The sequence below is a fragment of the Triticum dicoccoides genome, chromosome 6A (assembly GCF_002162155.2).
Source record: "Triticum dicoccoides isolate Atlit2015 ecotype Zavitan chromosome 6A, WEW_v2.0, whole genome shotgun sequence".
Lineage (NCBI taxonomy): Eukaryota > Viridiplantae > Streptophyta > Magnoliopsida > Poales > Poaceae > Triticum > Triticum dicoccoides.
The window spans coordinates 311,092,420-311,112,348 of record NC_041390.1 but is presented as its reverse complement, the minus strand read 5'-3'; the positions used below and the strand labels follow the sequence as shown (position 1 = coordinate 311,112,348).

Below are 19,929 nucleotides of genomic sequence, written 5' to 3'. Positions count from 1 at the left end.
CCACGAGTATAAGGAGACATCAGCATTCCGGTGGTACAATGGCGCATCAAATGGCTCAATCTGCCAAGGGAAAATGCCACTTGGGAAGATGCAGCGTTCATACAGAAGGTTTTTCCTAGTTTCCAGCCTTGAGGGCAAGTCTGTTCTCAGTCTGGGGGAATTGTCAGGCCTGTAGCTGTCAAGACAACTGCGAGATTAGCCACCGTCGATCTCCAGATCTCAAGATGGACGGTTGTGATGCACGCGCCTTCGTTTACCTTGAATGGGACACAGTCGCTGTAAATGGTCCCTGTCGCTTTCTACCTTTTTCTTTCTGAACCACTTTTTAACCCCTCCTCCGGCTTGTGGAGAGGGGCATTCTGGATGATTGGGCTTGGCCCTTGAAGCCGCCGTGTCCCGGCTGGCGAACCCTAGCTCTTGTATTCAGATCCCTCTTGAAGCAATCCCAAATTCTTCCGCTGAATTGAGTGATTTTTTCCTTGTTTTCCTGAAAACTAGTTGACAGTCATAGCCTGTTCCTGTCAGAGGAACTGGCGGCTTGAGGTTGCGGGGGCTCCGGCTGGGTGCTCCTGCGAGAGACAGAGAGGGAAAGTGAGGAGTAGAGGAGAAGGGAGAAGAAGGCAGGCGAAGGAAGGAGAGATGGGGCAGGAGCGGTGGAGCTGCTGGTCTGCTCCAGCGGGCGGCGCGGACGTGGTGGCGGGGTCGAGGTTCTTGGGAATGAGGGCGCCATGGGAGGAGCATGAGAGGAGCTCAGGGTAGGAGGCGCGCTAGTTGGTGGATGGATCTGGAGAGGTGGTTGGCTCGGGATGGATCCCGAGAGAACAGTGGCGGCGGCGGACACGGATGGATGGGACATTAATCCTAAACTTTAGGGTTAGGGTCTATTTATAGAAAGGGGTTAGCTTGAGGTAGTTATTGGGTCATCCGATCACGATTGGACGTCTCCGGAAAAAATAGGTAGAGAGTCCAAAAAAAGAAACCAAAGATATCTTAGGGATGTTTCGGGGTGATCCGGACCCATCGGTCATGACTGCTCAGGTCGGATTCAGGACAACTTTCGGACGCGCGCAAGGGGTCTGAGTAAAGTGTAGAGAGGGTCAAACGGCTAGACAAGAGGGACTCAGAAAACTCGGTTGGTCTCGAAACGGTCAACGAAGGCAAGGGGTTTGATGGGCTCAGAAAAGAGAGTGAAGAGAGTGGTCTGGTTGATTTGAGAGAAGGTCGACCGAGATAAGGAAGAAGCGGCAACTACTAGTGGATGCAAGTTCTATGAAAACATGTGAATGCAATGCACATGATGAATGCAACAAACAAATAAAACACATGACGACAACGAAGAACATGAAAGGCGTCTGGAGCATCGGTCTCGGGCTGTTACAAGCTGGCATGCGGACTCAAGCCGGACATCAAGCGGACACGCGATGCATCCATATCGTGTCAGTGTGGATGCAAATCCGACCTAATTACGGACAAAGAATGTCTTTGCGCCTACGCGTTAGGACGTGATTTTGGCCTCGCGGACTCAACGACATAACCGAATGAAATGGGTCGGTCGGTTGGAGTAGCCCTAAGTGATGGGAACTCTCGTCTTCTTCATCGGACGCGCCTTTGCTGCATGATGTGAACAGAAAGTCCTCTTGTTGAAACATAGTACACAACCGCCAACGTAAGAAACTTCGCCACCCGTGTGGATTGATTAGTGTAGAGAGATAGGTTTGGCAATGCAACACACAATAACATTGATCGGACGCATATGCACGTATATATGGTGTACAATGTGGGCCTCGACCTCTACTATACAAAGACTAGGAGGTGCGCCAAGATATACAATATACATGCAAAACCATATATTCAACACCGCCCCCCCCCTATGCAGTCGAAGCGTCGCCGGAGACGCGGAGACTGGACCTAAACTCCTCAAAGACGGGCGTAGGAAATCCCTTAGTCATCACATCAGCGAACTGTTGCGCCGTCGGGACGTGGAGAACCCGAAAGCGCCCAAGGGCCACTTGCTCGCGAACGAAGTGAACGAGCTCAATATGCTTCGTGCGGCGATGATGAACTGGGTTGGCAGAGATGTTGTCGCAGTACACAAGCGTGGCCTTGTGAACATCACAAAGCAACTCCTGGAGAAGTTGAGAAGCTAGGAGCATTCGGCGACGGCGTTAGCCACTGCCCGATACTCTGCCTCGGCGCTCGAGCGGGAAACCATGAGCTGTCGCTTGGACGACCAAGAGATCAGTGAGGCCCCAAGGTAGACACAGGAGCGGAGTGCAGTGCTGCTAGTAAAGAAGGATCCCAGGGCGTTGGAGGGAGCGCCGGTGCCGACGGATGCGGCTGCGGTTGCGGTGGTAGTGCCGAGAGCAGCGGAGGGAGACCGCCTACCTGAGGCAGCGGTCCATAGGGCGCCAGATAGCCATAGGGCAGCGGAGGCACGTACTGCTGCGGGGCAGCATGCAGTGCCTGGTGAGTCGCCATATGAGCGCCGAAGTGGCCGGGGACGGGAGCGAGCGGGACCGGCATAGAATACGTGTGGACAACACCCGTCCATGGGTTCTGCCCGGCGTACCATGGTGCCAGCTGGTACTGCTGCTGCTGCTGTTGGCGGGGTGCCCCTCCCTGGGTACCCGCCGGCTGCGGCTTGCGACCGCGGCGGCCGCCTCGGCGGCGATCGGCAGTGGGCACCTACTGGACCGGCGGTGGCGGTAGGGGGTAGCCCGGCGGTGGCGGATGCGGGGCACCACCGCGAGATGTCCCCGCAGCGAGGGTGGTGTGGGTAGCCTGAGTACGCGTCATCTGCATCCGTCGCTTCTCCAGTTTCAGGTACGCCACAACCTTGGGGAACGTCAGGTTGGGATGAGGGTGAGGTTGGAGGTAGCATTCCGAACTCCTCGTTCAGGCCGGCGGGGAGAGTACTAAGAAGAAGCTCAGTGGAAACCTTCTCGTCGAGATCACGGAGCTCATCAGAGAGCTTCTTGAGGCGCATGCAAAAGTCGTCAATAGACGAGTCATGCTGCTGACACCTAAAAAACTCGTTGTGCAAGAAAACCTTGCGCTGAAGCTTGTTGTCGGTGAAGAGGCCGTTGAGCTTCGTCCAAACGGCATGATCATCATCCTCATCAGAGACCATCGTGTGGGAAAGATCCTTCGAGATGGTGGTGTAGAACCAGCGGATGAGAGTGGCATCGATGGTCATCCACTCGTCATCGTTCACCATGAGGCTGGAGTCCACGGAGCCGACGTAATCCCGGAGATTGTACTCACGGAAGACAAGAGAAAAAAATATGTTTTTCAGGCATAGGAGGTGGAGGTATTGTGATCGAGGATGACGGGAACACGACCAAGGATGTTGAGGTCGCGGATGAGAATGGGATCGGGACCGACGAACGGATTGGTGCGGGAGATGGAGGAGCCGGGGGGACGACATGATGCGGCGAGAGGGAGGGAGGTGCGGTGGCTATGGAGAACATGAGCGGCGGGAGGGATTGCCGCGGCTGTGAGGGAGGGCAGCGACAGCGGGGTGGGATAGCGCGGCGGCTGTAGTGCAGGCGCGGCGGCTGTAGTGCAGGCGCGGCGGCTGCGATGCAGGAGGGCAAGGGACGGCGGGTGCGGTGCGGGAGGACAGGGGACAGCAACGGCGATGGGTGCAATAGCGACGCCGAGGTTAGGGTTTTGAAGGTAGGGGCGGAAGCTAGGGTGGGGGCGGCGGCGGCTTGGGGAAGACGCGGCGCCGACGGCGGCTAAGGGTTAGGGTAGGATTGAAGGTATGATACCATGTAGAGAGATAGGTTTGGCAATGCAACACACAATAACATTGATCGGGTGCATATGCACGTATATATGATATACAATGTGGGCCTCGACCTCTACTATACAAAGACTAAAAGGTGGGCTGAGATATACAATATACATGCAAAACCATACATTCAACAATTAGAAAGTACCATAGAACCATTATCACAAGGGGTCCACCAAAACACTACATTATATTAAAGAAAAAACTTCATTGTCTTCCGCACGCGCCAAACCAATTTTATCTTTTATGAAATCCCAACACCACCAAGGCTCGGGAATAGAGGCTGCTTTCAACTTCGTAGAACCGCTTTTTTGCTCCAGAAAGCAATCCTTTCCCGATCGAGTTTCCGATGACCCCACATAATAATTCAAAAATAATCACCTGCTTATAAACCAATAGTTTCAATTCAACATCTACTAAATAACAGTTCCAAATTCATTACCTAATTTGTACATTCTTCTAAAATAACAACTGGCTGAGGTATATGTTAAGTCACTCTTTGTTGCATGCTAAACTATGATCCAGATTTCTTGACTGCTCTGCTGCTGCTGCTGCTGCTGCTTGCCACCAGATGTAGTTTCTCGTCCGTTGAAGAATCTATTGCATCACTTATTGAAGCATATCTCTTAACCATCATTGCACTGAACCCATCCGGCCTTTCAGGTTTATGCATTGCAAAATTCTTACCACTTCAGCTCTGACAACAAAATGAGCTGCAAAACAAGATTTGTCAAACACTTGGATACATATAATGCATCGTAAGTGGACGTGCAGCACACAGAAAATAAAATAACAGACCTGTTGGGCAACATGGGCTAGTTGGTTGTCGCCTTTAGGTGATTCTACGAAGTGATTTTGTGTCTCAGGCTTTGCCTGAGACTCTTGTTTGTCAGCTAGACTAACCAGACTGCTGCTGTTCAAAGACACATTCTTCCGTTTCCTGCGATTGAATGTGTATTTGATACATCTCACACCTTCAGATTGCATGGAAACACCGGATGCTGCTTTCGCGTTTTGTTCTTTCTCCAAGGAGCTGATGATTAAATGATCAGCTCTGTCTGAAGTTAAATTGCAACTTTCATCCACTTTAACTTCTTTCCTTTTTGCTGAATTATTCTCCGGTGTTCTGCAGTCAGGATGCTTCGCTCGTAATTCACCTGCATAATTTTAGGCTAGTTAGAGTTCAATCTACATAAAAAAGGTATTTCATGTAAACACACAAGGTTTCTAATAGGTACCTTCACCATCAACTTGACTTTTGGTTGACTGAAATACTAGTGGGGAGCTGCCCCCAGACTGAAATTGATCATTATTGGCACCACTCGAATGAATCAGAATTTTAGTCACATCACTTAAAACGGAAGCATTATTTATGGCGGATGTATCAGAGTGATCATCTATCCTTTCAGAGCTCTGCCCATTCTCAAAAATGGTATCCTCATTGGTTGATCTTAGCAGATTGTTACCTGGAACACTTTTGGACTCAGAACAACCAGCTTCAAAAACCCTAACCATCTTAGATCTTTTTCTCCTTGTCGCTCGCATGTTGCTGATTGCATGTGCATCTATTGGGTCAGGGGAGGCCATGCAAGAATTGAAGTCAGCAACCTTCCCACCCATCAACAAATCGTCCTTCAAATCAGTTAACCCCTCACCACTATGTCCGGAAAACAAATCTGGAGGTGAAAGATCATGTTCGAGTGCCTGAAGAAGCAGCAAACACCCGTTTTCATCAGAGGTGCCAGATGATTTATCTTCTGTTTTAACATGCACATCAGAACTATCATGCTTATAACCAGGCCTGCTTCGTTGACCTCTCTTGCGCTTGCAGTTCGCCAGAAACTTTGTTTGAAGTATCTGTTCGATGGTGGATCTCGTCTGTCTAGTGCTCCTAACACTATCGCTCTTTCCAGTCTTTGAATGGTTATTCGACGCACTAGCCTCCTTGCTGCTTTGTTTAGAGGAGTCTGCAGCAGGATCCCGCTGTTTAAGAGCGCGAATGCGCTGTGTACACCCATTACGATACAACTCACGTTTCTTATTTCTTGCTATAAATGATGGCATATCAGAACCACGATGATACAGGTTTTCCATGTTTACAACAGCTCCATTTTCCTTGGCGTCACTGGAAACGCGGCAAACGGTATTTTTGTCCTTTGATGACAAACTTCTATTTTGGAGATGCACCTTAGAACGAGAGATCTTGCTTTTATTTGAACCAATCTTACCACAGGTTGGAAGGATATTCATTCTTTCCTCTGCTAAAGTTTTCCGTGTCTCCTCCAATTCGGTATTTGCTCTCTGCAGCTCAACTTGAAGGGATGCCACAGTATTTCGAGCATCATGTAATTGCTCCTGAAGTTCACTGATCTTTCTAACATGTGCCAAAGATTGCAATTCCACCTGCTTCATCTGTGAACATGAAAAAAAGTTTCAAACATGCATAACTTAAAACTGAGACAATTAAAAAGGCTACAACTAGTTAAAAATGTAATCATATTTGAGCAAATGAAAGCTAAATTAACTGGACAAGTATTGGTGCAGTTGCAAACATTCTTTAAACAAAAATCAGCATCAACAGCTGATGGCGTATCAATCCAATTGACTGGTGCAAATCATTCTATTCAACTTGTCAGTATGATTAAGACTTGATTCTATAAAATGTGGCATGCATGCAGCCCTTGTGTAACTGGTCGGATCAACTGTGGATGTTGGGGAGCTAGCTCACCCTCCTTGTGTTATTTTTATAGGGAACACTAGAAAATATAGGAGATTCGTTCGATTAGCTGAAGCTAGGCAATGCAACACATGTAAGATAGTATTCTCCATCTGTCTGAGCGATTTACTCACTGCGCTGATGGAAGAGTAATTATTGACATACAATATGAATGGAAGATAACTACAACATAACTCGAATAACTTAATGTTATTATTTATAGAACCCCAGCAATGATTGGAGAAGATCAGTGGAGGAATTCAGGATATCATCCTGGCAATAGATAGTAGAACAAGCACGATGGCCTTAACATGTGAATATAACATCCTCCCACATGATTGGCATTGCCACATAGTGATTCGACAGAAATACCGCACAGGCATACATCAATGGACACTGCAACCATCAGCAAGCCCATACAACTGTCAATAAGGATTCATAGGTGAAGATCACAACCAGTCATCAACCCTAGACACTTGTAAATTGTAACTCTGGCAGGGTTGGTTTGGCCAATCGACATGTGCTATACATGTACCCTAGGCAAGAGGTTTGGGTTTCTATGAAATGAAAATTTATTAAAGAGGGAAAGCATTCATTTTTGTTTACGAGTACTAGCTGAGTGTCCATATATTCCTCCCGGAGTAATGAAAAAGTGCAAGCATGTGGCATATCAATCTTTATTCAACTACAATAGTCAAAACAATTAACTAGAACTTGAGAAGAAATAAGAAAAGGTAACAAACAAATAGCATAATAAAATACAAAAATTATACACATTATAAAAAACAAGACCGCGGAGATAGTAGACAGACTAAAATCACCAAGTAGTACTAGGAAAATAAGAGTAGGGAGACATAAGCTAGGTTGATTTGTAAAAGGGGGATTCCGGAAATAGTATGAACCACGTTTGTCTTCTATTCTTAAACGTGACAATGAATAGATACTTGTGCGCTCATTGCTTCTTAGCAGTGACTCAGAGTTATCCATGGTTTGGGTAGAAGATCAGGATTAGTTGTCGTGGCCTTCAAGTTGCAAGCCTAAATTCAAGAATGCCTTTTACAACCATGGTTGCATTTGCCTAGAACAAGATGGGGCCTTTTCAAAGGTTCTATGCTACTAGGCAACGATCATAAAAAAATGAAATTCAATCTGCAAGATCACTTGAAAAAAATGGGACGGGATTTAGGGAACTATATTCACCAACATTGAAGTGCCACTGCCTGTAAAATACTTCAGCTTTTCAAACAGTTAAAGTAAATTGCTATAAGAAATTAAGTTATTCATCCCTTTCATGGTTTCACCACAACAATCTGAACAGATCACAAAATTACTACGTGAACAAGTACAAGGACTGGTAAAGCAGATCGGTAATATTGTAGTCTATGCGGCATATCATCAATATGCCATCCGATTTATGAGCTTACAAATTGCCAAATTTGCCTCATATCACAAAAAAGTTGTAACAGTAAACGGATTTGGAGAAACTAAATCACAAGGTTTCTTAATGCTCATGTCCTACTCGAGCAACCTGCCGATTGTCTGAAGAGCAAGAGAACCTTCCCATGTCTGGAAGCCCGCGGCAATCCAATCAGATAGAGAAAATCCCCTTTCAAATGTCTAAATTCCATCAAGAGTGGATGAAGTATAAGCACGAAATCGCGCCAGGCTCCAGCTTCCCTAATCTGTTAACAAGGCGAGAACATACCCTCTCAAACAAGCTCCAAACGGCAGGCACATCGGACAAACATGGTTTGGGATTTGCACCGTCAACATCTCGCGAACAGAAACCAGAAGAATTCCGAAGGACAACCTAAGCAATCGGTTCCCAAAACCTGCCCTAAAACGCGCATACTCTCAAACACCCGAACTCCAAACTTCCCGTACGCTCACACATCGGCAAAAACAACTCAACTCGAACGCAACCACCGACCCAATCATCCATCCAACCAAAGTAAATCAAAGCAAGCGATTCGAACGGGGGGGCAGTCGTACCCTGTCCTTCATGATATTCTTCAGCCGGACGAGAGCCGCGACGCCATCCTCCTTGGCCGCCGCAATCCCTCCAGTCAGCACGGCCACGCTCCGCTCCGCCGCCAGCACCCGCGTCGCCGACTCCTTGGCCATATTTAGCATGATTGCCGCGTACGCCTTCCGCAGCCCCTCCACCTGCGCACACAAAAAACACCCCGTCAGCGCGAAGCAGACTACGATGGCGCCGGCGGCGGGAGGTTTCGGTTTTGGAAGCGGAAATTCACCTGCGAGTCCGCCATTTTTTTGAGCCGAAGGAAACCTGAGGTGGAAGGAAGGCGGTTGGAATAGAGGAGGGGAAATGGGATGGGGTGGAGCGAAGGTAGGCGCGGCCGCGGCCGCTCTACTGGTTTTCGCTACTGGCTGCTGCCGTCCGTTGGGGGGCTCGGTTCCATTTTTTGCGCCCCTTGAGTTTTGGGGGTGGAGGCGGAGGCTCAACTTCCCTAATGTTCTAGGCTGGCGGAGAGGTCCCTCGGCTTTGGGTATATTGCATTCTGTAGTGATGTAGAACGTCTTATATTACTTTACAAGGGGAGAACGGAGGAAAAAGATCTTGATCGGCCGACCAGCTTGGCGCTCACGCCGGTTGCACGCGCGCTATCTGATCTACGCAAGATCCCACACCCATGCATCTTTTATGCCACGTGTTTTTCCGGCACACACCAATCTCTTCCCCAGCCTTACCCTCTCGATTTTTCTCAAAAATGTTTTCTGCATGCCCGACTTCACCTTCCCTCCCTCACCAACACCGTAGCAAGTGGGTATCGATTTGCAGCGCTTCTGCTAGACACCCTGACCATCGTTGCCTACTGCCACAAGCTAGGGACTGCCATGACAAGGCGCTCCTGCTTTTTTCCTCCCCGAGCTCTGCTTTTTCTCCAAGGCAACCAGGGCGAGAGCACGTGACCCCCACGCGAATCAATGCTGCCAGGGGTGGCCGGAGCCCGCTTTAAATGGTGCGACAAGTGATGTGGGGACGGCCACCGTCGATGATGGAATTGGCCAGTTAGGATGATGCAACCCCGAGTGGGGGCGCTTTAAACGGCCCGCGTCGATGCTGGAACCCCAAGCGGGGATGCTGGGAGCTGCCGACATCGATGCTAGGGAGTGGGTGGCTATGATGTTGCCGAGGTGTGGTTTGGAACCAGTGAGGCGAGGTGTTGCAATGGCGACATGGTTCCTAGGACCGACAAAGTGTGGTGCTAGAAACAGTAGTGAGGCGAGGTGTTATGGCAAGGCTGCTACTGCTAGGAGCGGCCAAGCAAGGTATGTAGTAACGAGATTGGTGGGTGTGTTACGTACGTGGGGACAGCCAGTGACGACGAGCTTCCGCGGGCACGGGGACAATTTTTTCACCTGCCTTTTTGATTGAATCCGAAGGGACGGAAGGAAGACATTTATGTAGGATCCAACGGTTGATGCCTAGGTGATCGAACGATATACAGGGTGACCAATCTAATGCCTGCGTCGGTCGGCCTTTCATTGAATAGGTTGCCCTTTTTGAGGGAACGGGTAGTTTCTTTGGTCGAGTGTGGAACGGTTGGGGAAAGATTGTGTATGTGTATGTGTGCAAATCACTTCCTAGTCACACACTTGTATGTATGCAATATATCCAGCGAAAACTAGAATCCATTGAAATTTTGAAAAGTTTCATTATTGCCATTGTGTGCATGAGATCCCTCTTAGTGGTCATTATTTGTGCAATGGAGCTCTACAACACTTAATGCAACTTTAGTTGGTAACCCCTCGTGTGGGGGAGGCAATTTGTGGAACACAGATTCTGGGTCTTGATCTGCGGCACGATTCTGAAACATGTTTGTGTATCTCCTGTATCCCTATCGTATAATACCCGGAGGCCTCCAACCCGGAGGCCTCCAACCCGGATGTCTGGCATATCCCTAGACGTTCGACCCCTGTCTACGTGCAAATCAGGCCATGAGGCCATGTTTCCCTCTCCTACCTCCCTCTTTTGCTCTAGACTATATATACTCTACCATGGACTCTCATTAGGGTTAGCAAAGCATATACCTAAACCTTGAGAGATTCTTGCTCATCATATCTCCTCCTAGAGGATGAAGACCTCTTAAGGGAGAATGGTTCACCAATTGGATCATCATGAACTCCTCTCTCTCTAGGGTTTGGAGAAGAACATCTCTTAAGGCCCCATCTGTTTAGAGATTTGGGAAGAATTTGTCCTTTTTACTTCTACTTTTCTTGCTTGTGGATCTATGTGTACCTTTGTTTGGATGTTTGGAGAGCACATGTGTAACGGTACTTGTTCAATCTAGTTAATCCCCTTGTGATCCTTGAGCCATTTGTGTTTTTTCTCCTTGTTCATCTCCAAATTGTTAAGGTTGGGCGTAAATTCAGACTTGGTCTTACATCATTTGGTATCATGAGCTTTCATTGATTACGAGCCCCTCTCCCTCACTTTCTAGCCCAATTTTAGAATCCCCACAAAAACAGCCTCATTCAATTTCTTGCAATTTATTGGTTCTTGTGAGAGTTTGTTCATTTTGGTCCATGGATTTGATGTGTTACTACCTTACTAGTATATCTAACCTCTCTTTGTGTTGCTTTAGCCAATTTCCTCGAATTCCACCCAAAAAATATCTTCTCCATGTCCCAATTTTTGAGATCCATTCCCGAAGAAGAAGACCTGAAATTGACCTACCTAGACGTATGTACAATGCTCTGACCAACTGGCCAGTTATCCGAACGTCCGACTTCCTCTGAAAACTGCTAAATATTTTCCCTAGTTCGCCCCATTTCATTTCGTGGTTGACTTTTGCTTTGATTCCCGTTACCCAAGCTGGTTTGGCTGCTATAGGGACTGCTTCAACATCTACGACAACCATTCAATTTTGCTACCAATATTTTAATCAATGACAAGGACTACACAGTCGTTTTGACACCAAAACCGGAAGCAATACATGTTCACTCATTCAGCAAAAATTTCTCGCAAACTTCTTGGGCGCGATCCAACATCGGGGCCAAAGGAAGCTTTGCTTGCTCTCTCGTAAGAGTGGTTGGGCAACCCCTAACTATAAGGGTGAATGGGTGGTGTAACCTAGCAATAAGTATTTCACTCAGTAGAGAACTAGGGTTTATCGAACCAGAAGGAGTTCTCCGCACAAACAAAGCCATTGGTACCTATAGTCCTATACACAAAACACACCGCAAATGTATCCCCAACACGTTAAGGTTGTCAAGATTCGTATCCTGCTAGTTACAATATTAAATTGCAAGGGATAATGGTAATTGATAGAAAGATAAAATGGTACAACAAAGAATAATATTTTTCTAAAGTTTCCAGTAATGTAGATAGACCCATGGGGCAAGGTTCACTAGGCATCTCTCATAAGCATAGCAAAATAGTGTTGTAAACAAATTATAGTGGGGCAGTGATTAAATTGCAGTATTTTATATTTATGAATATATGATCATTCATGCTATTATCTCATATATGCATTACATATGTGATATGCAGACTGATATCCAACTGCATCTATAACTAATACTCCACCCCAAGACCAATATACTAGCATGCATCTCGAAGTATTAAGTTCATGGTAAATAGAGAATTGCAATAAGCAAGATGGCATAATGTAGATAGTAAAATATCAAGAAATATGACAAGAAAAACCATCGTTTTATCCTTAGTGGCAACAATACATTAAGTGCCTTGTCCCTTTCCGTCACTGTGATATAGAACACTGCAAGATTAGAAACCACTACAAATGCACCACCCCTCTGAAGAAATACCTATCAAACTTGGCCTAAGAAGATAGATAGACCAGAGAGCAAACAGATCTATTTAATTATACATCAAAGAAACCTCAAAAGATTCAATTGAATTCAATGAACAATCTGATATAATTCATCATATCCCAACAAACACACCACTGATTACATCGAATTGATCCCGATCATGTGAGACGGCTCACATGAACTTGGTATTGAAGATCAAAGAGAGAGAGAGAGAGATAGATCACCCAGGAACAATATGAAGATGCGATGAACGGTTTGGATCAGATCGTTACCGACTCTGAGTTGCAGCAGAAGAAGACGAGTGGGTGTAGATCGTACTTGGAGTCTCTCGAACCGAAGATGAACGATCTCGTGGACCACCCATGAGCAGTCCCTCGAACGAAAGACCGAAAGCATGACCTCTCTACGAGTTTCAAGCGTGCGGTCTTCACGACCCGACAGTGCTTTGCCATCTAGAGCTAATCGTCGTCGAAGAACTAGAGGGAGGAGATTAGAACCACAGTGGACTTCTAATTATGGGTATTAGAGGATCTAGGTATAGCTCTAATTAGTCAACTAGGACCAACTAGAACTATAACTGGTGAGGACTAGACGAGGCTCCAAAACTTGTGTGTACAAAGGGCCAAAATACTCAAGTATATATAGGTTGGAGGGAGGGGAGAGGGGCACCACAAGGGGAAGGAAACCTTCCCCTTTGGCCATCCAAGGAGGGGAAGAATAACCCTCCAATTCGGCCTTCCTTCAACAAGGAGGAAGGGGGCGCCTCCATCTATTAGGCCCAAGTGGACCAAGTAGCCCTCCACCACTTGTCCTTTTGAGGCCCATTGGTATTAAGTTAAATATAAAACCATCCTAACTATTATTATAGCCTTTTGTTATGAATTTAACATCTCCGGAAGCATTTCCACTTATATATATATATATATATTATTTATTGGCAATACCCGGTATTGTCCGATAAACTTTGAAACCCTTCCGGTGACCCCGAAACACTTTCGGTTCCTCTCAAAACTATTTCGAATATTAACAAAACTATTTCAAAAATATTTCCTCGTTACTCCATCCTATTAACACTTAGAAGATCATGATTACCTTAAGCTTGTGACCCTGGAGGTTCGGTAAAACATAGACATGAACAAAACTCCTTTGTTCAATGACTGATAGTCGGATTGTGGACATCCATATCGATCCCTATGATTACAAGAATGACATACAAGTGAACCTTTGGTTATCATGTGTTGTTCCTTTTGCTTCGCGATACTTTATAAAACTCGAGGTGAGATATATTGATATCCTCTTGAGTCATTGCTACTTGTGATCTGTATTGGGATTTCCCCGAACAAGAGAGGATGATGCAGTACAATAGACATATGTATTTCCCTCAGTTATGAAACCAAGGTTATCAATCCAGTAGGAGAACCAAGCAACGACTCGTTAGTAGTACCTACACACAAACAACAAATCCTTGCAACCCAATGCGAACAAGGAGTTGTCAATCCCTTGACGGTTATGAGCAAGATTAAATTCTATAGTTTTTGATAGATAGATCGAACTAAAATACAAAATAAAATAAATAAAAGAAAAATGCACCAAGGTATTTTTGGTTTTAATATATGATAGAAGATAGACCTGGGGGCCATAGTTTTCGCTAGAGGCTTCTCTCTTGAAAATAGCATACGATGGGTAAACACATTACTATTGGCCAATTGATAGAACAACAAATAATTATGATGATATCCAAGGCAATGATCACATATAAGCATCACGTCTGAGACAAGTAGAACAAAACGATTGTGCATCTACTACTATTACTCCACACATCGGCCGCTATCCAGCATGCATCTAGTGTATTAAGTTTGTGGAAAAATGGAGTAACGCCTTAAGCAATATTACATGATGTAGACAAGATGAACTCATTGTCGGATTTTGGGCTTCGCAGATCCTTGATAGATTCGAACTTTGGGGTGCGTGCGAAGAACTCAACCTCCTCAGTCTGCCTGCTCGCCAATCTCATGGCCTAGCTCGATGAATAGGAAGCAAATGGGACATATCGGTTTATCCAGGTTTGGGCCACCTTGCGGTGTAAAACCCTACTCCTGCTTTGTGGTGGATTGGCCTCAAGGTGGGCTGAGGAAGAACTAGTACAGTGGAGGAACAACCTCAGGAGGTGTTTTCATGAGCTGGTGGGGGAGGATGATTTGAATGATCCGTCCGCTGGTCCATCGATCCCCCTCTACGGTGATGGCTAAGCTATATTTATAGTGGCTTTGGTCCTCTTCCCCTAAAATGGTGGCGGGAAGGGATCCCACAAAGACCAAATTCGAAGGGAGACAACTACTACATCTTATCCTGACAAAAGTAGTCTTCGCCTACAAAGCCTATGGTCGTGACGCTGTGGTGGGCTCGGTGATGACCACCGTCCTGCCGTCCTGGAGGTCTTGGTCTTGTTGCATGGGAATGGAAACCTTTGATTGATTCCTCGGGACTCCGCGCCCGCGCTTGCCTCCTTAGCACCAAAGAGGAAATTGTTGTACTGCGCCCGCTGGCGCCCGCCTGGCCTTAGTCGTCATGGCTCACGTCATCCGAACCTCGCGAGGTGAGGCTTGCATAGAAATCTCTGCTCCTCGGGAGCCAGCCTGAGGAGGCCGCTCCTTTTGGAGGATTTGGTGTCGTCCGCCTCGCGAGGGTCTTGAGTTGTTGATGCCGAAGCTGGGCCATACTAGGCCATCGACGGAGCCATGCCGCGGGCTGCATGCAGGCAAGTCTGGGTACCCCCGTTCCCAGAACACCGACAGTAGCCCCTGGGCCTAAGGCGCGCTCGGACTTGGCTTCGAGGTGAAGCCAGGGGCAAGGGCGAAGCGCCGTGGGCCCTAATCGTGTGCGGCCTTGGTCAATGCATGGCGCTTGATGGGACGTGGGCGTCTCTGCTTCCCATGCTGCCTCGGCAACCATTCGACTTGACAAGAGCCTGCTGCATGCAGAGAAAGATCATCATTACGTGGGATCGTGGAGGCCGGCGGTTGGCCTCCCTACAACTATAAATGAGGAGAGGGGCTGAGCCGTCCCCTGCTCATCTCCATCTTCTTGCTGCCCGCTCCTTCTCCTCCTTCTTTGTCTCGTCGTCTTGTCGTAGCATCCATGGCACCGGTCAGGAGGTTCTCTGTGGCGGAGAAAGAGAAAACCCCTCAGGAAGAGCTTGGGCCACTTCCGCCGAAGAAGAGGCTTGTCCTCCCTTGCGACACCAGCGAGGGGCAGGAGGTAACACGACCTTGGTATGAGCTATCGGCGTTCTAGGAATGTGGGTACCCAGACTTGCCTGCCTGCTGCCCATGGCGTGGCTTCATCCACGGCCTGGTACGGCCCACCTTCAACATCGACAACTCAAGACCCTCGTGAGGGGCCGAGCCTCGCAAGGCGGACGACACCAAGACCTCCACGAGGAGCGGCCTCCTCAGGCTGGCTCCCGAGAAGCGGAGATTCCTATGCAGACTTCACCTCATGAGGTTTGGATGATGTGAGCCATGACGACCAAGGCCAGGCGCGTGCTAGCAGGAACTATACCAGTTTCCTCTTTAGTGCTAAGGAGGCAAGCGCAGGCGCGGAGTCCTGAGGAATCAGCCAAAGGTTTCCATTCCGGTGCAACAAGACCAAGACCGCCAGGACGGCAGGATGAAGGTCATCGTCGAGCCCACCGCAGCGTCACGACCAGAGGCTTTTTGCAGGCGGAGACTACTTTTGTCAGGATAGCATGTACTAGTTGTCTCCCTTCAAATTTGGCCGTTGTGGGAACCCTTCTCGCCTTCATTTTGTGAAGTGGACCAAGGCCACTATAAATAGGGCCTAGACACCACCATAGAGAGGGATTGGAACACGAGAGATCATCCTCTCCCCCACCAGGTCAAGAGCACACCTCCTGAGGTTGTTCCTCCATTGTACTAGTTCATCCTCAGCCCCTCGAGGCCAATCCACCACAAAGTAGGAGTAGGGTTTTACACCGCAAGGTGGCCCGAACCTGGGTAACTGATGTGTCTCATTTCATTCCTGCTCATCAAGCTAGGCCGAGAGATTGGCGAGTAGGAAGACTAGGGAGGTTGAGTTCTTTGCACGCACCCCAGAGTTCGAACCTCTCAAGGGTCTGCGGAGCCCGAAATCTGACATTTGGCGCGCCAGGTAGGGGTGCGTCGAAGATCTGCCTCTCTGCCTGTTGCGTTCTTCTGTTCGGCTTCCATGGCGGACGCTACTCCACCGACCAGACCGATGCGTGCTTACGAAGGAGTTGAGGACCTTCGAGCTTTCACCCCCACCCTACGGCGGGTGCAGTGGCCACCCAAGTTCAGGCCAGTGTTGCCGCCCCGATACGACGGCGTGGCGGACCCGGCAGGCGCACCGCGCGCCTGGCTGCTTGGCTTGCCAGGATCTTCTGTAGTCTCTTGGGAGGAGCTGTGCGGCCTCTTCATCACGCACTTCACGGCATCGATGCCCCCACGCCACCGCATCCCTCCTCGGTGGTTCGCAGGCGCCGCCCTCGGGCCACCACGTCAAGCTGTTCTTCCGCTAGGTGGGGCCGCTCATGTATAACAGGGAGCTCCTACGGGCTGGGAGGCGCCTAAGGCCGACCTCACCTTCGACCGGAGGGACCACCCACGCCCATCGCGGGAGCCGGCGCGCTCCCAATGCTCTGCACCCCCACCATCTGCAACGTAGCAGTCACCAAGACCCTTATTGACGGTGGAGCCGGCCTCAATGTGCTCTCTGTGGAAGCATTTGGCTTGCTTCACGTGCCCCATGGCCGGCTTCGCCCCACCAAGCCCTTGTCCAGAGTCGTCGATGGCTCCACCTGCCCCCTAGGGCAGATCCGCCTCCCCATCACCTTCGGCACCCGCGACAACTACCGCACTGAGTTAATTGACTTCGACATCGCCCACATCGGCCTCCCATACAACGCCATCCTTGGGTACCCAGCCTTGGCCAAGTTCATGGCAGTAACTCACCCTGCCTACAATCTCATGAAGATGCCGGGAAGCAGCGGCGTCCTCACTGTGGTGGGGGACACAAAGGAAGTGTTGTTGGCCCTCAAGCTCGCCTTCAGGGTCGTGGCGACCGTGTGGCCGAGTGAGGAAGGAGCCCCGGAGGCTATGGGGGCTACGCCAGCAAAGAAGAAGCAGTTGTTCTCTCAAGATTGGACCGAGATGAAGCAGGTGCTGATCGACGAGGACAGGGCATTAGGCGCCACCTTCACCATAGGCACCGGCCTCCCTCTAGATCAAGAGGAGGCGTTGGTCAGATTTTTACGCACAAATAAGGATGTGTTCTCCTGGGAGCCCAAGGACTTGGTTGGAATTCCGAGGGGGATAATCGAGCATCACCTGAGGGTATGCCCCAATGTACGCCCGGTGAAGAAGAAGGTGCGGCGGCAGTCCATAGAGAAGCAATCGTTCATCATCCAAGAGACCCACAAACTGCAAGAGGCTGGTGTCATTCGAGAGGTGCGGTACCCGGAATGGCTGGCAAACCCAGTTATTGTCCCCAATAAAGGGGGGAAGGAGAGCATGTGCGTTGATTTTACCAACCTCAACAAGGCTTGCCCTCAAGACCCCTTTCCGCTCCCACACATCGATCAAACCGTCGACTCCGCCACCGAGTGCAACCTACTGTGTTTTCTCGATGCCTTCTCAGGCTATCACCAAATCAAGATGGCAGTGCAGGACATGGAGAAGACGGCTTTCCTAACCCCTTGCGGGGTGTATTGCTGCACTTGGATGTCGTTTGGCTGCGTAATGCTGGAGCAACCTTCCAGCGGCTGATGCACATCGCCCTGGGTCAGCAGCTTGGGAGAAACGCTGAGGCCTGCATCGATGACGTAGTGATGAAGTCTCGGGAGGCAAGGACCCTTATTGAAGACCTGGAGGAAACATTTGCCAGCCTATGCAAGGTGGATCTGCGACTCAATCCAGAGAAGTGTGTGTTTGGCGTCCCCTCCGGCAAGCTACTGGGCTTCCTGGTGTCGCACAGGGGGGGGTCGAGGCCAACCCGAAGAAGGTCAAGGCAATGGAAAGATGAGCCCACCACAAACCCTCAAGGAGATGCAGAAGCGGGTGGGCTGCATGACCTCGCTGGGGCGCTTCACCTTCAAGCTGGGGGAATGTGCCCTTCCATTCTTCAAGCTGATGAAGAAGAAAGGACCATTCGAGTGGACTCCAAAGGCTGAGGCGGCGTTCCAACACCTCAAGAAGTACCTCACCAGCCCGCCGGTAATGGTAGCACCACGTCCCCTTGAGCCCTTGTTGCTTTACCTGTCCGCCACACCTCACTCTACCAGTGCAACGTTGGTGGCGGTCCAGGAGGAGCGCCTGGCCAAGGGCTCATGGAGCAACACCCCACACTCGGTAAAGAGATAGCGGCTTTAGGACGGTGCTCCTGAGGCCTCGGCTGCCCCAACAGATGACAAAGCTCCTCAGGACGGTGTTCCTGAGGCCTCGGCTGCCCCAACGAGCAACCAAGCTCCTGAGGACATCCAGTCTCGGGAGGTACAAGACTCCACTGACGCTTCCGCCCTCGTCGAGCACCGAGTGTACTTCGTCAGACGGTGCTACGCGATGCGCGGGCACAATACCCTATGCAGAAAAAGCTCTTACTCGCACTCCTTGTCGCCTCCCGCAAGTTGCGCCACTACTTCTAGGGCCACCCCATCAAGGTCGTCTCAGCTTACCCCCTGGAGAGGGTGCTCCAGAGCCCCAATGCTGCAGGGAGAGTCGCCGAATGGAACATAGAACTGGAGGCGTTCCAGTTGGAGTTCAGCACCACCAGAGTCATCAAGGGCGCAACACTCACCGACTTTGTGGCGGAGTGGACCAACATTCCCTGAAGGAAATATGCCCTAGAGGCAATAATAAAGTTATTATTTATTTCCTTATATCATGATAAATTTTTATTATTCATGCTAGAATTGTATTAACCGGAAACATAATACTTGTGTGAATACATAGACAAACAGAGTGTCACTAGTATGCCTCTACTTGACTAGCTCGTTGATCAAAGATGGTTATGTTTCCTAGCCATAGACATGAGTTGTCATTTGATTAACGGGATCACATCATGAGGAGAATGATGTGATTGACTTGACCCATTCCGTTAGCTTAGCACTTGATCGTTTAGTATGTTGCTATTGCTTTCTTCATGACTTATACATGTTCCTATGACTATGAGATTATGCAACTCCTGTTTATCGGAGGAACACTTTGTGTGCTACCAAACGTCACAACGTAACTGGGTGATTATAAAGGTGCTCTACAGGTGTCTCCGAAGGTACTTGTTGGGTTGGCGTATTTCGATATTAGGATTTGTCACTCCGATTGTCGGAGAGGTATCTCTGGGCCCTCTCGGTAATGCACATCACTTAAGCCTTGCAAACATTGCAACTAATGAGTTAGTTGCGGGATGATGTATTACAAAACGAGTAAAGAGACTTGCCGGTAATGAGATTGAACTAGGTATTAAGATACCAACGGTCGAATCTCGGGCAAATAACATACCGATGACAAAGGGAACAACGTATGTTGTTATGTGGTCTGACCGATAAAGATCTTCGTAGAATATGTAGGAGCCAATATGAGCATCC

The 19,929-nt window shown here is 48.8% G+C and overlaps 1 protein-coding gene across 1 annotated transcript; it reads right to left on the bottom strand.

Annotated features, from left to right (window-relative positions):
- Window positions 1-4,162: 4,162 nt before the first annotated feature.
- Window positions 4,163-8,962, bottom strand: LOC119316826. The gene is made up of 5 exons (XM_037591219.1): window positions 8,768-8,962; window positions 8,505-8,678; window positions 5,035-6,208; window positions 4,595-4,953; window positions 4,163-4,509 (listed from the first exon to the last, which is right to left on the bottom strand). The coding sequence occupies exons 1-5, from the start codon at window positions 8,780-8,782 to the stop codon at window positions 4,480-4,482; spliced, it is 1,752 nt and encodes a 583-aa protein (XP_037447116.1). The 5' UTR covers window positions 8,783-8,962; the 3' UTR covers window positions 4,163-4,479.
- Between the last annotated feature and the right edge of the window lie 10,967 nt (window positions 8,963-19,929).

Coding starts and splice junctions, on each gene's coding strand:
- LOC119316826 (XM_037591219.1), bottom strand. Junction 6,209..8,504: donor AGAATATCATGAAGGACAGG/GTACGACTGCCC, acceptor TCATGTTCACAG/ATGAAGCAGGTGGAATTGCA. Junction 4,510..4,594: donor TAGCCCATGTTGCCCAACAG/GTCTGTTATTTT, acceptor CTTGTTTTGCAG/CTCATTTTGTTGTCAGAGCT.